At 42.7% G+C, this 17,531-nt stretch overlaps 1 protein-coding gene across 4 annotated transcripts; it reads left to right on the top strand.

The window, feature by feature from the left end:
- Window positions 1–495: 495 nt before the first annotated feature.
- Window positions 496–15,653, top strand: ATRIP (ATR interacting protein). 4 transcript variants are annotated; one of them, XR_011697324.1, is made up of 14 exons: window positions 496–825; window positions 2,021–2,106; window positions 3,534–3,704; window positions 4,336–4,451; window positions 4,739–4,899; window positions 6,164–6,262; window positions 6,712–6,841; window positions 7,970–8,704; window positions 9,235–9,377; window positions 9,930–10,021; window positions 10,873–10,953; window positions 11,234–11,483; window positions 12,295–12,441; window positions 13,145–15,653. XR_011697324.1 is itself a non-coding variant. In XM_071550668.1 (13 exons), the coding sequence occupies exons 1-13, from the start codon at window positions 537–539 to the stop codon at window positions 12,354–12,356; spliced, it is 2,412 nt and encodes an 803-aa protein (XP_071406769.1). In that variant the 5' UTR covers window positions 496–536; the 3' UTR covers window positions 12,357–12,771. The 4 variants fall into 4 exon arrangements, 3 of the variants coding, with proteins under 3 accessions (XP_071406769.1, XP_071406767.1, XP_071406770.1); XM_071550668.1 differs by lacking the exon at window positions 13,145–15,653 and having other exon boundaries at window positions 2,024–2,106; window positions 12,295–12,771; XM_071550666.1 differs by lacking the exon at window positions 13,145–15,653 and having other exon boundaries at window positions 12,295–12,771.
- Window positions 15,654–17,531: the final 1,878 nt, after the last annotated feature.

Genomic DNA, 17,531 nt, shown 5'->3' with positions numbered 1-17,531 from the left:
GCGCGTGGCAGAGCAGCACCAGTTGCAGTGCTGTGATAATGAAAGTTCGCTGCGCACAAACGGGAAACAGAGAGATGGACAAGAGAATTCCCTGACGGAGTTGGAGCTGTGTCACACCAACACGGTACTTTCCAACTGAAAGCGCTGCCCGCGAGTGCCCGAGCAGGCAGAGGCGGCAGCGCCACAGGGTTACAGGATGAGTCACCGCCGCCCTGCCAGCCGCGGCATGACGTCATCCTGCCGGGGATGAGCCGAGGGCACCGCGCCCGGTATGACGTCACACGCACCCATTGCCGTGACGTCACCGCCCTCGCTTCCGCTGCGGACGCGCCTTCCCGACCTCTCGGCCAATCCGCGAGGCGCTCGCATCGTGGGGGCCATCCACGGCCAATCACGAGGGCGATTACATCGAGCGGCGGGGCCGCCTCCGCATCATTGGCCGTGCGGGGCGCGCTGCCCGGCGGTGATTGGCGGGCGGCGCGGGGGGCGTGCCCGGGGCCGCGCGCAGCGTGTGGGCCCGCGGGGTCGGTCCCACCATGGCGGTGCCGCCAGGGCCGCGCAAACGGAGCGGGCCCGCACTGGGCGGGCACGGACACGGACACGACACCGCCGGGGCGGCCCCGCCGGGGCTCCTCAACGGCCTCCCCCCGCACAAGCGCCCCAAGAGCGCCGCGCCCGCCGCCGCCGACCCTTTCGGGGACGGTGATGAGTTCACGGCGGACGACCTGGAGCAGATCGACATCCTGGCCTCGCAGGCGCTGTCGCAGGATCCGCCCGCGGGACTCGCATGGGAAGCGCCGAGGCTGCCCCGCGGCGGGAGGGAAGGTCGGTGCGTCCCGGCGGCTCCCGGGGCTGCCCCGCGGCTGCGGAAGGAGTTGTTGTCCCTTTGGGAGTCATAGAATGGTTTGGGTTGGAAGGGACCTGAAAGATGAACCAGTCCCACCCCCTGCCATGGTCAGGGACACCTCCCACTATCCCAGGCTGCTCCAAGCCTTGGACGCTTCCAGGGATGGGGCAGCCACAGCTTCTCTAGGCAACCTGTGACAGGGCCTGCGCACCCTCACAGGGAACCATCTTTTACTAGTAATCATCTAAACCTTCTCTTTTCCAATTTGAAGCCATTCCCCCTTGTCCTGTCACTGCATGCCCGTGTAAATAGTCTTGCTCCATCTTTCCTGTAAGTTCCCTTCAGGGCATTTGTGCCTCCCTGGCCACCAGCACCCCACGGTGATACCCCCAGTGTCAAGAGGGATGGCTGAGATTGAAAGGAATAACTGGAGTCACAAAGGAATAATAATCCCAGCAGGCACATTGCACTGAGCTGTGCCCTGGTGTGTGTGTGGTAACCTTGGCCTGGGATGTGGGTGCTGCATTTTAAACCTGCCAAATAAACAAGTTTCATAAACTTCTATCTTGCTTTAGGTATCATTCACAGTATCATCATTAACTTGCTTTAATTATTGCATCCTCTTAGGATGTTGGCTCCCAGGTTATGTCTTCCCTGTTAATTGTCACTAATAAGTGCATAAGCTGTCATATTAACAGATGATTGTCAGGTTTACTTTGAAAAAGCAAAGCAAGACTTTGTTCAGAATGAAGTTTAAAGGGCTTAAACGCTCTTAAGTTTAATGTTTTGGAAGTCCTGAGATCTCTCATCTCTCCAGGTGAACAAGTTCCCAGTGAGCCCTTGTTTGTGCAGGGTGTGTTAACTAAAGTTACCCTGAAGGAATTGCATTTGCTGTGGGCCATTTTGCTGCTTTTAGATATTTAATGATCTTTAAGGTTCCTTCCAAAAACCCAAACCATTAGATTATAAATTTGGGGGCAGGTGGTGTTCTTTGTTTTAAGGATTGATGGACAAGCACCAACAGGGTTCCTGTGGTGATCAGGTGAGGCAGTTTACCTGCTTGTGGTGATGGTATAAATACTAAGAGATGTATGTATTGACAGACAGCAAAATATTGGTGTTCAGTCACCAGCAGTGGACACTGATGCTTCACATCTGGGCTTTTCTCTGCAGCAGGAGGCAGAGCAGAAGATGAGCTGGTGAGAGAGGCATTCCAGTTTGAAGTACTGCAGACACAGAATGAAGAAATCAAACAGAAGGTCGGCAACATCTTCCCCTCTAAATGTCACATTTTTGATAGGGCTGACTGAAAGGTGGGATTCATCCCATTCCAAGTATTTAATTCTAATCAAGTTGATCAATAATCTTTGTCTGTTAAAATCATACTAGAAACAGCACTAGTAATAATTGAGTGAGATCAAAGTTTTATTTATTGGTCACTTCAGAGTAGCAAATGCTCATTTGTCAGTTTTACTTGTTCCCCATCAAATCAATTCTCTCTCCTGTCAGCCAGTCAGCAGGAGTTGTTTTGTGCAGCTTAAAGATTTGAGACAGTAAAGTGACTTGTAAGTGGCTTTATGTCAGTTACTCCACCTTCTGGTGATCCATTATGGAAAGATACTTGGGGGAAGAAATAAGTGCAGAAAAGTAAGGCACAAATTCGTGTGCAAAGTCTCTCCTTTTCTGGTGGGCAGCTTAGGAAGGAAATAAACAAGTTTATATTTACCAGCTCTTTTAGCCTCTGATCAAATTTTGTGTAGGTACTTCCTGACCCAGAAATATTTTATGTGGATTTAATATTCTCTAGTGTGTATTTTTTAAACACTCTGTGGGAAAGAGGTCAGCAGCATAGGAACACACTGTCAGGAAATTTCTTCTTTGATTTAATTTTGAACTTAATGATGGTGAGAGGATGGGTTGTGGCTGTTATGAGAGACAAAAAACAGAGAATAATCACTTGTGCACTTCATTTCCTTGCAGTTGTGCTTTCCCTCAGCTGAGAGAGTCCTACTCTATTTACTTTTCTTGCCTGTTTCCTGCATCTCTCCCAGCTCTGTTTTATCCATCTTCATCAGGGAATCTCCTGCCTGTTCACAGTGTTCAACGTGGGAATAAACCACAATTTTACAGTTGTATAGAGGTGTCTTCCTGCTTTTTTCTTTGTGCATTTCTGAGTAACTCATATATTATCTCTCCAAAGTCTTGTTTCTGAGTGGTGGTGGCTGCTCAGGAAGTATTGAGAACAAGTATGTCATGAAGATACTATCTGGGGGTGGTAGGAGGGAGTTCTTGTTCTTTGCCCTGCTAGATGAAATATTACAATGAAATTATCAGTGTTATCATCCCAGTAACAAATAATTATTGATGTGTATGATTAGAAGGCTTTTCAAAAAAACCAAACCAATTGCAGAGAAGAGGAAAGAGAAGGATGGTCTCTGACAGACATCAGAATGGAATGTGAAGATGTTTCTTTGCTGTCATTTATAATTCTGTTAGAGAAAACAGTAGCTGAGCCTGATTTAATCAGAAAGAGGTTAGAGGCAGCATTTCAGAATTTCTGAACTGGGTTACAGGAGCATTTTTCTCCCTAGAAATTATAAATAAAGACCTAATTTTCAACCACACAGTGATGCAAATACATACTTTTGGCGATATACATCCTTTAATGGAATTCCTCTGTTTACAGCTAAAAGAAATGCAGGATGAAATTCTCACTAAAAATGGAGAAATTAAAATTCTGCGTGACTCGATGCAGCAGATGGAATTTGCCATCAAGGAACAGAAAAGATCCTACCTGGAACTGGAACAGCAAAAGTCTCAGACCTTAAGTGAAAAAGAAAAAGAGTTCTCCAAAAGGGTTTGTAAATATATCAATTCCCTGCAGATCACATGCAGAACATGTCACAGACCATGTAGTCAAAGGAAGAACACTGGTGTGAAATTTCCTAATGGTGCATGCTATAATTTTCTTACCTAAACAAAGCATTTTTTAAGAACTTGCTGAGGGTTTTCTCCTGCCAAAATAAGAGAATAATGTTCAGGTAGCAGAGGTTTTAATTTGTTGCTTTTTTTAAAGCAACCTCAAGAATGTTAAAACTGGAATGTATTCTACAATGGAAAAAAGGAACAGAAATGGTCTTTGCCTCTGATCAGATTGCTGTTCCTGTTGCAGTCGCCTTTCTGAGAGCCCTGGAGAGGGCAGTGGCTACTTTTGTCCTGTTCACTCTGCATTAGTGGCCTCACTTTGGTCATGCTCTGCGTGGCACTTGGTCTGTCTTAGCCACTCAAAATGCTCCTTTCCTGAACTTCTGGTACTGGGCTCTCACATAGTGGTAATTGGACTAACATTGATAAAAATGGAGATCTTGTGCAGAGTTCACAGTAAGTAGATGTGACCTTGAACTCTTAGGGTGACTCCAGTTGCTCTGCAGTTACAGTGGCTCTGAGTTACTCAGTAACAGTAACACTGTCTTGAATTCCTCCCTCAGTTACAGTCGCTGCAGTCAGAGCTGCAGTTCAAGGATGCAGAAATGAATGAACTAAGAACACGACTTCAGAACTGTGAAAGAAATAAACATGTTACTCAGGCAGTTCCAACAACAAGGTAGGGGCTTTGGAAAAGGAGTTTGTGTTCATTTTTACAATGTGTGCCTAAACTATTAAAGAGATTTCCTTTCTTCATGTAATTTTAGCTCCACTGTGTTTAAAAACTACAACCAAAAAGGTCTGTTGACCTCTATGAAATTCCCTCAAAAAGAGATTTTCTTGTATCTGAGAGAGAAATTCAAAGAGTTTATAGAGAAGTGCCTTTAAAACATCAGTGTAAATAAAATAGATTTTTGTTTAATAAAATAACTACAAAGGAAATACTGATTCATCTTTCTATATTAGCCCTAAAAACAGTTTTGCAGTCCAAGTGAAGCCAGAAGGATGTTCTCCACAGCCTGGAAGAAGATCTTTTCCTACAAAGGAGTCCTTCAAAGCTGAAATGTCCACTAGACCATTGTGTTCTTCAGGGAATTTGATGGTCCCAACTACTTCAATCAAAGAAGGTAAATCCATGCACAGCTTGCACCTTTTGTAGCTGCATGTGAACATTCTGCCTTAGAACAGGATTTTTGTACCTTGACTGAACAGTTGCAAAGTTCACTGTAGAGAAAAGCAATTACTTGTTTTAGTTTCATTTTCCTTAAATATCTTTCCACTTTATGCCCATTGGAGTTAAATAACCATGACTGAAATTTGCATGGAGACCATTTTAACCCACACCTTGGTACCAGATACCAGGGTGACAACCATGGAGGGGCCACTGGCTGCAATACAACCCAAAATACCCAGATTGTTGATCTGCCTTTTCTCATTGAATAAAGAAGAACAGGAAATGACTTGCCTTTATCTTGAATTGGTCTGCTAGTCAGCTCATGAGTTTTTTGTATTTTTGTTGTTTTGGCTTTTTTGGGGAGGGGATTGGATTTTAAAGGGTACATATTTAGCCATATTGAAACAAGCAACAGAAACAATATGCTCGTTTCCTCTTTTATGTGTAGGGCAGCAATTCTCACAAAATTGTATCTTGAAATTCATTGAGTAAAGCTTAAAAAAATAATGTCTGCATGTATTTGAAGATTGCTATAATATGAAACAAAGTCAGTGATTTTTCTATAGCAGCCAACTGCCATGTTTCCAGTGAGAAATAATAAATGGAAGAAATTTGGATATCATCAATTAATCCTCACAGGAAGAGTCCTATAAAATCTGAGATGTTGCTTTCAGTTACAGTGTTCAAGTTGAACCTGTATGGGCGGGAACTCTACCAAAAAGGAAAATACAGTAGCCTTAAAGCATTAATATTGCCACTGTTGGTTATGGTAATATCTACTTGTTTGAAAAATAATGCTTGTTTACTTGTCTTGTGAACCCTGTAAGTCTTTTGGCTTTAGTTTGCCTGGTGATTGGGACATAGAGAAATTATTAAAAGATTATGAAATGCTCAATTTATTTTTTTAGAATTCTGTGTTAATTTTTAGCAGTCTTAATCTCTGCTAGTAGTGGGAATTCAATCTAAGGATTTGGCTTTTTCTAAAATAAAATTTGAGAGCAATAGCACTGAAGAATCTGTGGAACAGCTGATGCTAAAGGCGAAATTAATGAATTTTGGGGAGGAATTCTGCATTCACCACAGCTCTTAACTACTGTTTGATGTATCTGAGTATACAAGACAAATGTTTTTTGCCTGGTTTAGTGTCTGTTTCCTTGCTGTCTAACACTGAATGTGTGCAGAGGATGGGCACAGACCTCTCATAATCACTGTTTCAGACAGTAAGATGACCCATCCTGAAGTTTCATCCATGGAGCACCAGGAGGCAACAGGAAAAAACATTTCCTACAAGTCTGCAACCAAACGGAACACAGAAGGTGACGTAATTCTGTCCATGCAGAAATAAAAACAGGGAAAATGTACTATTTAAAAAAACCAAACAAACCTATAAAATATTTACAACAGTCAGGTCCGGGAAGTCTTCAGGGAACTATCTTAGTTCCAGTTCACAGTAGAATTGCATCACATCATTTTAGTGTCTGGAGTGGAACGTGGAGGGCAAGTCATCAGGACAGCTGAGATACATTTTGTCTCCAACTTCTTTTTCTTATGTGGGATTGTAATTAAAATATCTCTAAATATAATTTGGTTTATATTTAAATAATATCTTAATTTTTATGAAAAGCCTTCTCTTGTTGAGAAAGAAGATTTGTAATGAAACATCTTGAGGTTGAGAGCACTCTAAATAAGGCTCATCTTTTGAAATAATAAATTTTTTTGGTGGTGATGGTAAAGCTACTGCAAGGACAACTCTGTGTCCTTTCAGGTTCAATCTTACTGAATGCATTGATGAAGCAGCCCATTGTCCCTGGGGCATTACTGGGACTCTGCCATCTCCTTAGCAGCAACTCCGAGCCTCTACCTGGCACTGTGTTGCAGCCGAACTCTCTGGATACGTAAGTTTTATGGGTTTTGTTAAATTGTATCTGACATGTTCCCAGTACAGTGGCATTCTCTGTACTAAGAGACACTTAGTCATGTAGGACAGCTCATTCCCTGTGTTAAATGCTGGTTGGCTTAGGCCACTTAATGCAAGATTTGGAACATCATTCCACATCTCTGATGATTAATATTTGATTATCATAGATACTAAACAGTGGGACATCACTAAGAGATAAACTGGGTTAATTATTTGAGGAAGGCACAGAATTAAACCTGGGAGTGGCTGCTGACAGCTTGTATTGCAATGAGGGAAGCACATGAACATAATCAGGAATAAAGTGAGATAAAAATGTTGAAAATGTGATTAAAACAGTAGCTTTTATATCTTCAAAGTCAAAACTGTTCAATTTGTAATGTAAAATTTATGTGCATTTTTCCAAGGTACATTTGTAGTGACTGGTAAAGCATTTGAAATATGAATATTGGATATAAATTATAATGGTGTTTCACTTTAAAGAGTTAGACTGTAGCTCCTGAAATACCTGTGTTTTTCTGGTGTGTTATTTTATTAGTGATTCTTGTGTTATGTGGGTTCATACAAGGCTCCTCTCTCATTGCCCTTCCTATTAATGCAAGTAGAGGTGATGAGTTTGCCTCTTGCAGCTGCAGTTTGAGTGGTTAATGACTAAACTCTCTCCCATCTCTGACCCACAAAATGTTTTTTTACCAATGTAGTCCTTTAAAGGCCTCTAAATATTCCAGATCAGTAATGTACAGATACTTGTTCTTCCCAGAGGCTACCAGGTAACATCAGGGGAAGGTAAGAACATAGGACAGGGTATCCAAAGCCTGAAACTGGAAAGCCAGTGTTTGAAATGTAGTTTCAGACAATGGCTTATAGTGAGCTGCTGAACTTACTCACCTGTAAGCTCTGACCACTTTAATGAGACCTGGGAATGCTTTGGAATTGCTCTTCCATGCAGGTCTCAAGGAGAAGGATCAGTTTTTCCCCCCCTCAGTATTTTGGGTACAGACATCTCTTACTACTCCATCCTTTCAATTCATAACAGCAATAACTCAGATGCAACTGTGTTGTTTGCCTTTTCTTCTAAAGTATTTTCCTTTTAATCTTACTTGGATAGGAAGTGCACACAACTCCCCAGCAGCAGGACAGTGCAAGAAGACATCGCTCCTCTTGTATCCCTGCAGGAAGCTCAAAAACTTGCCATAACAGGATTGAACCTGATTGCTATGGACGAAGGGTTAGCTGAAGGAAGCCCAAGAGAAGGGCAGGGAGGGTTCCTGCCCCTCCCACAATGCAGGATCCGAGGAGCTGTGCATCTCCTGCCCCTGGTGGAACACCACATCGGTGCCTATTGCCGAGCGGGACAACTGCCGGACACGTCAGGGAACGGTTCCTGTGGAAACCACTCAGATGTTTCTTCCAGCACCAGCACAAGTACCGTGTCGAGTAAGGAGGACTTCAGGTTGTCTCTTGAGGAAGCTGCACTTATATCCCTGGGAATTCTTTATTACTTGGTTTTCTATAGCTGGGATGTTGTCCACACATTGCTGGCTGCTGGAGTCGAAAAAGGTTCTGCTGCTGCTGGAGATGAACAGGTTTCCAAAAGAGACAAAAAAGCATTGTGTGACAATCAGTGTGATAATAAAGAAGATACCAGGACACAAGGAGGGCTGCCTGCAGCTCCACAGGATGCTCCCAGTAATGATCGAGCTCAACATTCCTTGTTTAAAAAGCTGCTTCAGGTTTTAGCTTTTTCTGCTGCAAGGGGCTCCCAGACTGACAGAATCCTGAGCCAGAGCCTAAAGGTTTTGGTGAAATTAGCTGAAAATTCAACAATGGACTTGCTAATAAAGTAAGTCAGTAATAGCTTTAAAATTATTTCAGACTCTGGTGGTTAGAAGTATTCATCCTCTGTTGAAACTAATCTGTGCAGATACAGTAGAAGTTTTGCCATGTATGAGAGAAATCACATTTCTCAGATCACCTTTGGGAAGCAGCTGAGGATCTTTCTGCTGCCTTTGCTGCTAATGAGTGTGATAATGAGACCCTGACCAGTTTGAAAGGGAGGAAACTTCTTAAGGCCACATGCAGTGGATCAGAGTATCTATAACATTCATTTTGGGGTTTTTTATGATTGCTGGGAGGTACATAAGGAAGAAAGGCACAGGGTCTCATTCTTGCAGGTAAAATGCCACTCAAAAGAGAGGCATTTCAGTACAACCACTGAGAATTACAGTGACTGCCAAGTGTAACTGTTTTTTGATATACTTTGTATTTATGGCACCTAATTTGCGATCAGTTCTGAATAGCTAAAAGGACACAAATTATGGTGCTGTGTCAGAAATAGAGTATTTTCCCATTTCTAACAGTTTTCTTTTGAAGTTTTCAGCACCTGCTGGGCAGCCAGACCCTACAGCACTGCCTGTGTCCAGAGACCCCCGTGCCTGCCGTCCTCCTCACCGTAAGGCTGTTGTGTGTCCTCGCGCAGCACCACGAGTTGGCTGCTCAGCTGTGCTCTCACTCAGGTAAGAGCCTGCAGAGCACAGAGAACTGTTTTCATGAATAAAAGAAGTGCATACAAGCCTTGCTCCAAGGTGCTAAAACCCCAAAAAGCCTGCTGTGTTACCTGAAACCTTGTTTTCTTGTGAATTTTTTTAATTTGAAGATTATTTGTCTTGTGGTATCTGTCTACACATGGTGCTTTTGATAACCATGTGAATTTTTAAAACTTTGAAGATTAGTATTTATTATATTGAAGAAAAAAGGGGGTTTGAGGAGTTTTGAAGTTTAAATATCTGTGCATTGTTGAGTTTTGGGATTCCACTACTCTGCATGACAAATGGTCTCTGTCCAGTTCCTCATGAATGAAGTAGGACAGGATTACCACAAAGGCACATACAAAGTTTAGGGATACTAATTTCCTCAGCACTTCTGAAGATGTGTGAAGTAAAGCAAGAAGTTGGGCCATGAGTCCTAGGATAGCACTCAAAATGTGAACTAATTTTTAATTGATAGAATTAATTTTTGTCATAAACAGTTGACTGGTTGGGCAAAGAACAAAGTTCTCTCTCTTTCAGACACCTGCCTTCTCCTTGCACTGTACATGTATATAACATCAAGACCAGATAAATCAGCATCTGAAATGCTTTGGCTTCAGCTGGAACAAGAGGTAACCACGGCTGTGTGTCCATGTGCTCTTCCCTGCTCTTTCCAGCTGGGGGAGTGGGAGGAGCAGGACAGTGCACAAACTGTCTGAAAACCAGTCCTTTCTCTAGCTGGAATAGAAAACTGCAAATATGGGCCTGCAGTAAGGACTGCATTGATTTTTTTAAAAAGTACATTCTTGAAACTGAATCAGCAACTATTCTTAAAGAGAAATCTGTCATAATAGTCTTTTAAGTCACTGAAAAAACCAATAGATTCTAGAATGGCTACAGATGTTCAAGACCAAGCTTTATTTTGCTTTTAGATCAATAGAAGAGTAAAAAGAAGCAAGATCTCCGTTTCATTTTTATTGTATTAATTCCCTCTCTTGCATCTAAAATACACTCTGTAGTGATTTAGGATTATATTCCTTGTGTTCAGTGGAATTGCCAACTTGCTGTATAATATCCATGGTTACATACAGAAAGGCTTTTGAACTTACTTTGTGTTGTTTGTAGTGACAGAGGTGACCTGAGGTTCTGTTTTTCCTACTTCTGCTCTCATTTTAAAGAATTTTGAACCATTTCCATTATCCTCCTACCTGCACTGTTACTTTAAGTGTAAACACATTTGTATGCAGTGAATTAAGGCCCACTGACCTCATTAGCTGCTCATCAGAAAGCTGGAAGGTTTCTGAGCAAGGCAGATTCTGTCTGTAAAGTTTTACAGGGAAAAAACCTTTACAATTTTGGGGGTAAGAGAGATCAAATGTTGATAAAAAACCCAGGAATGTTTGAAACCAGCAATGAAATGTCATTTCTGCCTCTCCCTGTGTGCAGTTAGTACTGCCTGTAACGCAGTCTGTGTTTGTAACAGGCAGTCAGGCTCCTGACACGGTGCACGAGGTGCCCCAGCCCAGCAGTGTTACCTGGCACAGACTGTCAGTGCAGGCTCGAGGTACGTCACCACCATCCCTGACTTTAATCTGCTCAGAACTTGAAGGTACTCAGTGCTGGAATAGCTTTTTGCCCCTTTTATTTTAGCTACAATGAAACAGAAGTGGCCTGTACTTCAGAGGATGCCACCTCCTGTGGAGCTTGACACCTCCTGTGGAGGTTGCCTTGGCTGGCTCGACAATATTCTGGAGTTTGAAAGTTTGAAGAGATTAATCAGTACAGTGCACAACGAAAGAAGTTTTCTGCTACTGTATTTTTACTTTATGTTCTTCCTCCTGCAGGTGGTTAAAGCACTAATTATAATGTTACACAGACAGTGGATGAGGATTAGAAGAGCTGAGAACAGTTTGTGTGCATATAAGGAACAAATTATCCAGTTTTTACGGGATGCTGTTTTACTCTTACACAGCCTGTCTCAGAAAGATAAACTGTTCCATGAACACTGCTTGGAAGTTCTCCATCAGTATGACCAAGCCATGCCAGGCATAAGAGCCATTCTCAAAAAGACTCAAAAACTGAGTGCCTGTGAAGGTAAAAACCAGCCAGATGTTTGCTTTTTTCCATGCTGTAGAAGTAGAAATTTCACTTCTGTCCTTTTGCTCATCTAACAAGTACCATGCTCAGTCCATAGTCTTGTGCTTCTCAATATTCATTGTACTGAACCACTATTCTACTGTTCTTTAATAGTATCTTGTTTTGCTCTCCATAGAAATACTCCCCTCCAGTCTGGTCTGACAGAATCCAACACTCCAGCTCTCTTTAGCAGAAAAACTTGCACTATACCTTATTTTAACTGAAAAGTCATTATTCCAGGTGTCCAACCAGCATTACACCTGCTTTCAGCAACCACAGTGATTTCTTTCCAGCATCCTTAACACTTTTAACTTTTTCCCCCAGCTCTCCTCCCTTGCCCCAAAATCTGCACCTGCCAGCTGCATTTAGAGGGACTTTTTACAAGTGCATGTAGTGACAGGACAAGGGGGAAGGTTCAAGAATGAGAGAGAGTAGGTTTAGATTGGCCACTAGTAAAAAACCCTTTCCTGTGAGGGTCGTGGGTCTTTGGCACAGAGAAGTTGTGGCTGCCCCATCCCTGGAAGTGTCCAAGGCCATGTTAGATGAGGCTTGGAGTAAGCTGGGATAGTGGAAGGTGACCCTAAGAAAAGCATGAAAGAGGAGGAGAGGTTTGTGTGACAAAACACAGATCTAAAGACCTGCCTGGTGGAACCTTCAGAAAGGGAATTCGCTGCAGTCCTCTTCAGTGAGTGTTTTAAAATGCAGATCCCAGCTATAGTTACACTTTATCAAGGAGAAAAAAATGACTGAAACATGACTGTTGTTGCAGAGCTGATTTTGGATGAGTTGTATCCTCCTGAGCCAGAAGAGCAAGGAATGGACTCCAGCTAACCAACATGTAGCAAAGATCTGCCCTTCCTCATCCGAACCCTCGTAACCATTGCCAGTGCAAATGTGAACTCTAAACACACCTTTAGTAAGTGATAATCTAAAGGTTGCACTCAAAGGCAGCACAAATAAGACACATTTCTTTGTTGTAATTATTTCAGTGTCATCTAAATGTAGCTGAAAGTAAACAAATTTTGAGATGAGAATGATACTGCAATGGACTGCTTTCTGTGCAAACCCACTCAATGGCTTACGACTGGCTGTGGTTATGAATTTCATTCTGTATGAAACTGCTGTGAATGGAATGGAAATGTCATTCTATGGTCTCCATTTTCCTGTGACTACAGCTGAATTTATGATGCTGAATGTGCCAAGATGTTTGGAATCACTGCATTCATATGAAAGTCTTTTGAACACACATTCTTTTGTAATCTTAACTTTTTCTTGCTTGACTTCCAAAATTTTCATGTTGATATTATAGTAAACAGTTCACAGTGATTTTAAAAACCTTTCTGGAAATAACTTGGAGTTGGCAGTTCATTACAGGGCTTCGAATTTCTTGCTGAGAATTGGTCACCTGAGTTAGTTTCATGGATCTGCTGAAAGTGTAACTATTGAGATGCCAAAACAACAAAAAATAATGCTAGAACTTACATTTTTCAAATTCACCTTAAAGGAGTAGGATGGTGCTGTTGAGGACTCCATCCTAGGTGATAGAAGGCTGTTTAAATGTGTGCAGAATGACAGGGGTTTTTTGTCACAGTGAAGATGAAAGATCATCTCATTCCTAGGATACAGCACTGAAGGTTGGAGGAAGAGCTGCTGCTCCACCCTGCACGATCATCACAGCAGGCACAATGGGCTGCAGGTTATCAGCTGAGCCTCAAAAGGGAGGTGTGAGTGCTACTCAAGTGAGCTACAGGTTTGTATTTATAAATGGGAGAGCTCTTTTTTCAACTGGCACTTCAATCAGAAAGAGCCTGGATCTGGGGAACAGGAGGAGACCATACTACAGTGGGAAGGAAGCCCTTGGAAAACCGGGAAACATTCGGGTCTCTGGTCCTGCACTGGAGCAAAGAGCCCCACTCCAGTGGGCTCAGCAAGCTCCTGACTTGTTTTTTTTGCTTTGGAAGAGAACGTTTCCAGAAGCTGCTATGCAAGAATAACCAGGGAATTAATCCAGCACCTCCCATGGGCCAAAGCTCCCCTAGCACAGCCTGGGCTCAGCCTCCTCCTCCCTGAGCAGCAGCTCTGCAGAGGCAGGGCCAGGTCCTTTCTGTGAATCACAAGCTGCTAACTTGCTCCTCTCAGTAACAGGTTTCAAGTCCCTTGCAGCATCTGGAAAACTGCCATTTTCCTGCTTAAATGCAGCAAGGAACGTAACAGCAAAGCTTTCTGAGCCTGTGTGTGCTTGCATGGTCGTAACCCTAGAGCTGCCAGCAGGGCCCTGGACAAGACATGCTGCAGAGCTTGTGTGACAAAAAGAACATTTGACTTATCCATGTTAAATAAATAAATAAAAACTCAATACACACACCAAAAGACACCAAACACACTACCAAACACAGCATTTCCTGTCCTTCAGCATTAGATTAGAGAGAAGAGTTTGGGAATGTTTTGTAAAAGCCCTTTCCTTCCTCCAAACCAAAGCAAACATTAAGATAACTCTTTAAGAAGAGCCCCATGAGCATGAGCTGTGGTAAAGGCCCATCTGGCCCTGAGCCTGCTAAGAGTGGCAAGCTTAGGACAGCTTTAACAAAGATGTAACAGTCACAATAGCCCAAAATGCAGTGACCTGCCATCACTTTTCAACTGTTACCACAGAGTCTCAACATAATTTGAGTGATAAGATACATTTAAACCCCGTTGGGTGAACAGACCAAATGAACTGTTAAGAAGAGTTTGGACAAAAACCAGTTAAGGAATCCCAAACTGTTGAAGCCAGCTGGTTATGAAAACTTGTTTAAAAAAATCCTGGCTTCATCTAAAGGGCGTGTGTATGGCAACTTGGAAAAAGGGAGAAGTGGATTATTACTGAACTTTACATAAGAAGTGCTATCTGTGGAAAAAATTGCCAGGAAAATCTCTAACTGTTCCCTTCCTGGCTCTGCATCCCCTCCCATCCACCCACTAACAGACACCACCTGCACATGTACATTTACACTCCCAGTGAGTTTTCTTTCCAACTTCTGACTTTAAAGTGGTATAACCCAGAACACATACCCCAAACAACCCCCAATCCCTTCACTGTCACTGGCAGGAATTGCAGTAACATGGTGTTATGAAATTAAACTACAGCTTTGTTCACATTCCTAAAGAAAACTCAGGCTGCACCCCTAAAAAGAAAAGGCAGAAATAAATATACCTACAGAACTGCCATAATTAATTATTTGTTAAGTCATTTACAGTGACCAATCTTTTGTCAAGTTTCCTGCAAAATTGTACTGACCTTCAGTAATTCTTCCCTTTTTATATTCCCTTGGGATTTTTCTTGGGGTGAAAAAGATCCAACCATGTATGCATCAGCTGATTATCATACCCTGAAAGAAACTGAAGCTTTTGTACACATTTTGGGGCTACTGGGTTACTATCTTCATGACCCCAAAACAACAGGCAGTTCTCATCAGACTCTCCCTGAAAAATTCCCAGCACAGCAGCTTTCCCATGGCCAGTTTGCATTTCTCCAACATGTTATGGATAAGCTGTGCCTCTGTATTAACTGAGAAAAGGAATTCACTCTGGCACTGAGAGCAGTCACAGGACTGAACAATGAAGTGTTGAGCAACAAGGAAAACCACTGGGCATGTTCTACACATGATTATCACATTCCTCAGCTGCAGCCACCCCCCTGTTTCCTTGCCATGGGGATGGCAACCAGAGTTTCCCCTTGGGTAAGCTGAGCGCACCAGAGCTGGGTTTTTTGTGCTCAATGAACTGCACTTTCCACACCTTGTAAGATCACTGACTGGGGAGGCTGGAAGGGACCTCCGTGGCTCATCTAGTCCAGCCCCTCATCAAACAAACCTTCCACTGAGAAGACACACAACTATTTTGTGTCATCAGGCCTCAAACCCCATTTTTATAAACCAAGTTGAAATAGGTGAAGATGGCAAATACAAAATACCTCATCATGTAACAACATCTCAGAGTTGTTTTTATTCATATTAATCCCACTAGTGTGAAACTGCTTAAAAAACAAGTTAAGCCTGTGCCAAACTGTTAGAAGAGTAAGTCATCTTGACCACTGAATAATGTTTATATGTTACAGTCTGCAATATTATTTATGGTTAGAGTGGCCAAATGGTTATAATTAAAGTTAAATGTAGCAGTTCTGCTGATAAAAAGGCTGTTATCTGCTGTGAATGTAACAGCAAATACAAACTTACATTTCCAGTGTAAATTGTTAAAAACTGCACACCATTGATTCTAATAGCAGAGGGATAAAAAGGTGGTCTGTGAGCTTTATGAAGATCTACAACCCCTCTGTGGCTGAAGTTTATCCAGGTGCTTCCAAGAGTGAGGACCAACACCTCAGTATGGAGTGTAACTGCCAACAGCCAGAGTGCCGAGAGCACAGACTGACCTTGGAAGGCTCAGTCCTGAAATGGCAGTGCACAAGTGCTCTGAACGGCTGCTCAGGGGGTCTTCTGCTTTTGGAAACACCTCCAGGACAGGGATAGTTTATTTTCATACATGGCCAGAATACACCAACCAGTAACTGCAGTCTCCTAACAGAGGTAACTAATATTTTTGTCTATGCATTAGCCCTGTTGTAGGCTGGTGTTTTGAGAATGAAGTTGAACCATTTGTTTTGCTAAAGAACCTTCTTTACAGCATAGCTGAGCTGAAACACCTGTCCAGCAGCCTGCGAAGGACATCCTACCTGACTGGAGGGCCAAAGTAACATCAGAGAGCGATCCACAAACCCAGCTGCAGGAGCAAATGTTAGAACAGAAAGTTTCCAGTGACTGATTTAAAAGTTATTTTGACTACAGTAAGGCAAATGGGATATCAGAGGTTATTTCACAAAAATCTTGAACTCTTCTTCACTCCAGTGAAATAAAAAGTGAAACAGGTTTGCAGGAGATGAGGGACAGCACTGAGGCAGAAACGGCATCACTTCCAGACTGCCCAGGGGAACCAGAGGGGTCTGTACCTTAGTGCACCAGGCAGAGCTTCCTCACTATCCTGTACTGACAAAAGCACTCGTGTCTGATCCCAATCAAATCCCTTTACAACAGAAAAACATCCTTTTTAACACATCTCACTCGCCCTGAGCAGAGGCTGCCATAGGAAGGTGAAGCAGAGGAGGCTACAACACCAGTACAGAAGCCTGAGCTATGGAAAGGCCAAAATGACATTTTCTTCAGCTTTATTTCCCCTCTGACAGATTTAACTCGTGAACTTTTTCCCCCTCCCATATGGCTCACTGAAAAGCTGTAAATCTGACCAGGTTCCTGTGGCACAGGCTGCAATAACCATGTGAGGTCAAACAGTAACCAGAGGGAAAAAGCAGACCCCAAACCACTGGCTAAAGCAAACCTGGCAGGTTATCACACATGCCTAAATCCAATACTGAGTTTCCATACTTGGAAAAAAATAAAAATAGGCAGGAATTGCTGGTTTGGCAACAACTGCTGAATTTTTCCCTCCTTTGTGTCCAGCTCCTCCACACAACCCAGCTATGGAAAAATTCATACTACCATAAACAAGTCCTGATTAAACATTATGAGAAGATAATATAGCACTATTCCTCACATAATCCCAGGCTCTCACCTTTTTAGCTCAGCAGTTTGCTCTCCTGTGTTTTATTGCAATAAAGGCTGAAGGTACCTTGAAAACCCTAAGTGTTTGTTAAAGGAATCTGCAGGTTTTAATCAAAGCAGCAGCTCGTGCTCCTCAGCCCCACGAGCAGAGAGAGGGGAAGGCACAGAACATTCCTCTGAACAGGAGGAGGCTGCTCTGCAGGTCACTTCTCAAATCCAACCACACTGCACAGGTGCACCTGCTAAAAAACCATGGGGAAAAAAACAGATGAACTAAAAAGTAGTGACAACAAAAACATCAGAAATAACTCTGGGATTTCCTGGTGTCACTTTAGCCCAAACATTAATTACATGTTTTCTGGATTTAAGTTTTTAGGAGCATATGTTTTGTCTGCTGTGCTCGTTTAACTAA

Source organism: Pithys albifrons, chromosome 3 (assembly GCF_047495875.1).
Source record: "Pithys albifrons albifrons isolate INPA30051 chromosome 3, PitAlb_v1, whole genome shotgun sequence".
In the NCBI taxonomy this organism is placed as follows: Eukaryota; Metazoa; Chordata; class Aves; order Passeriformes; family Thamnophilidae; genus Pithys; species Pithys albifrons.
Note: the sequence above shows the minus strand (reverse complement) of the source record. Positions and strands in the feature narration are given on the sequence as shown.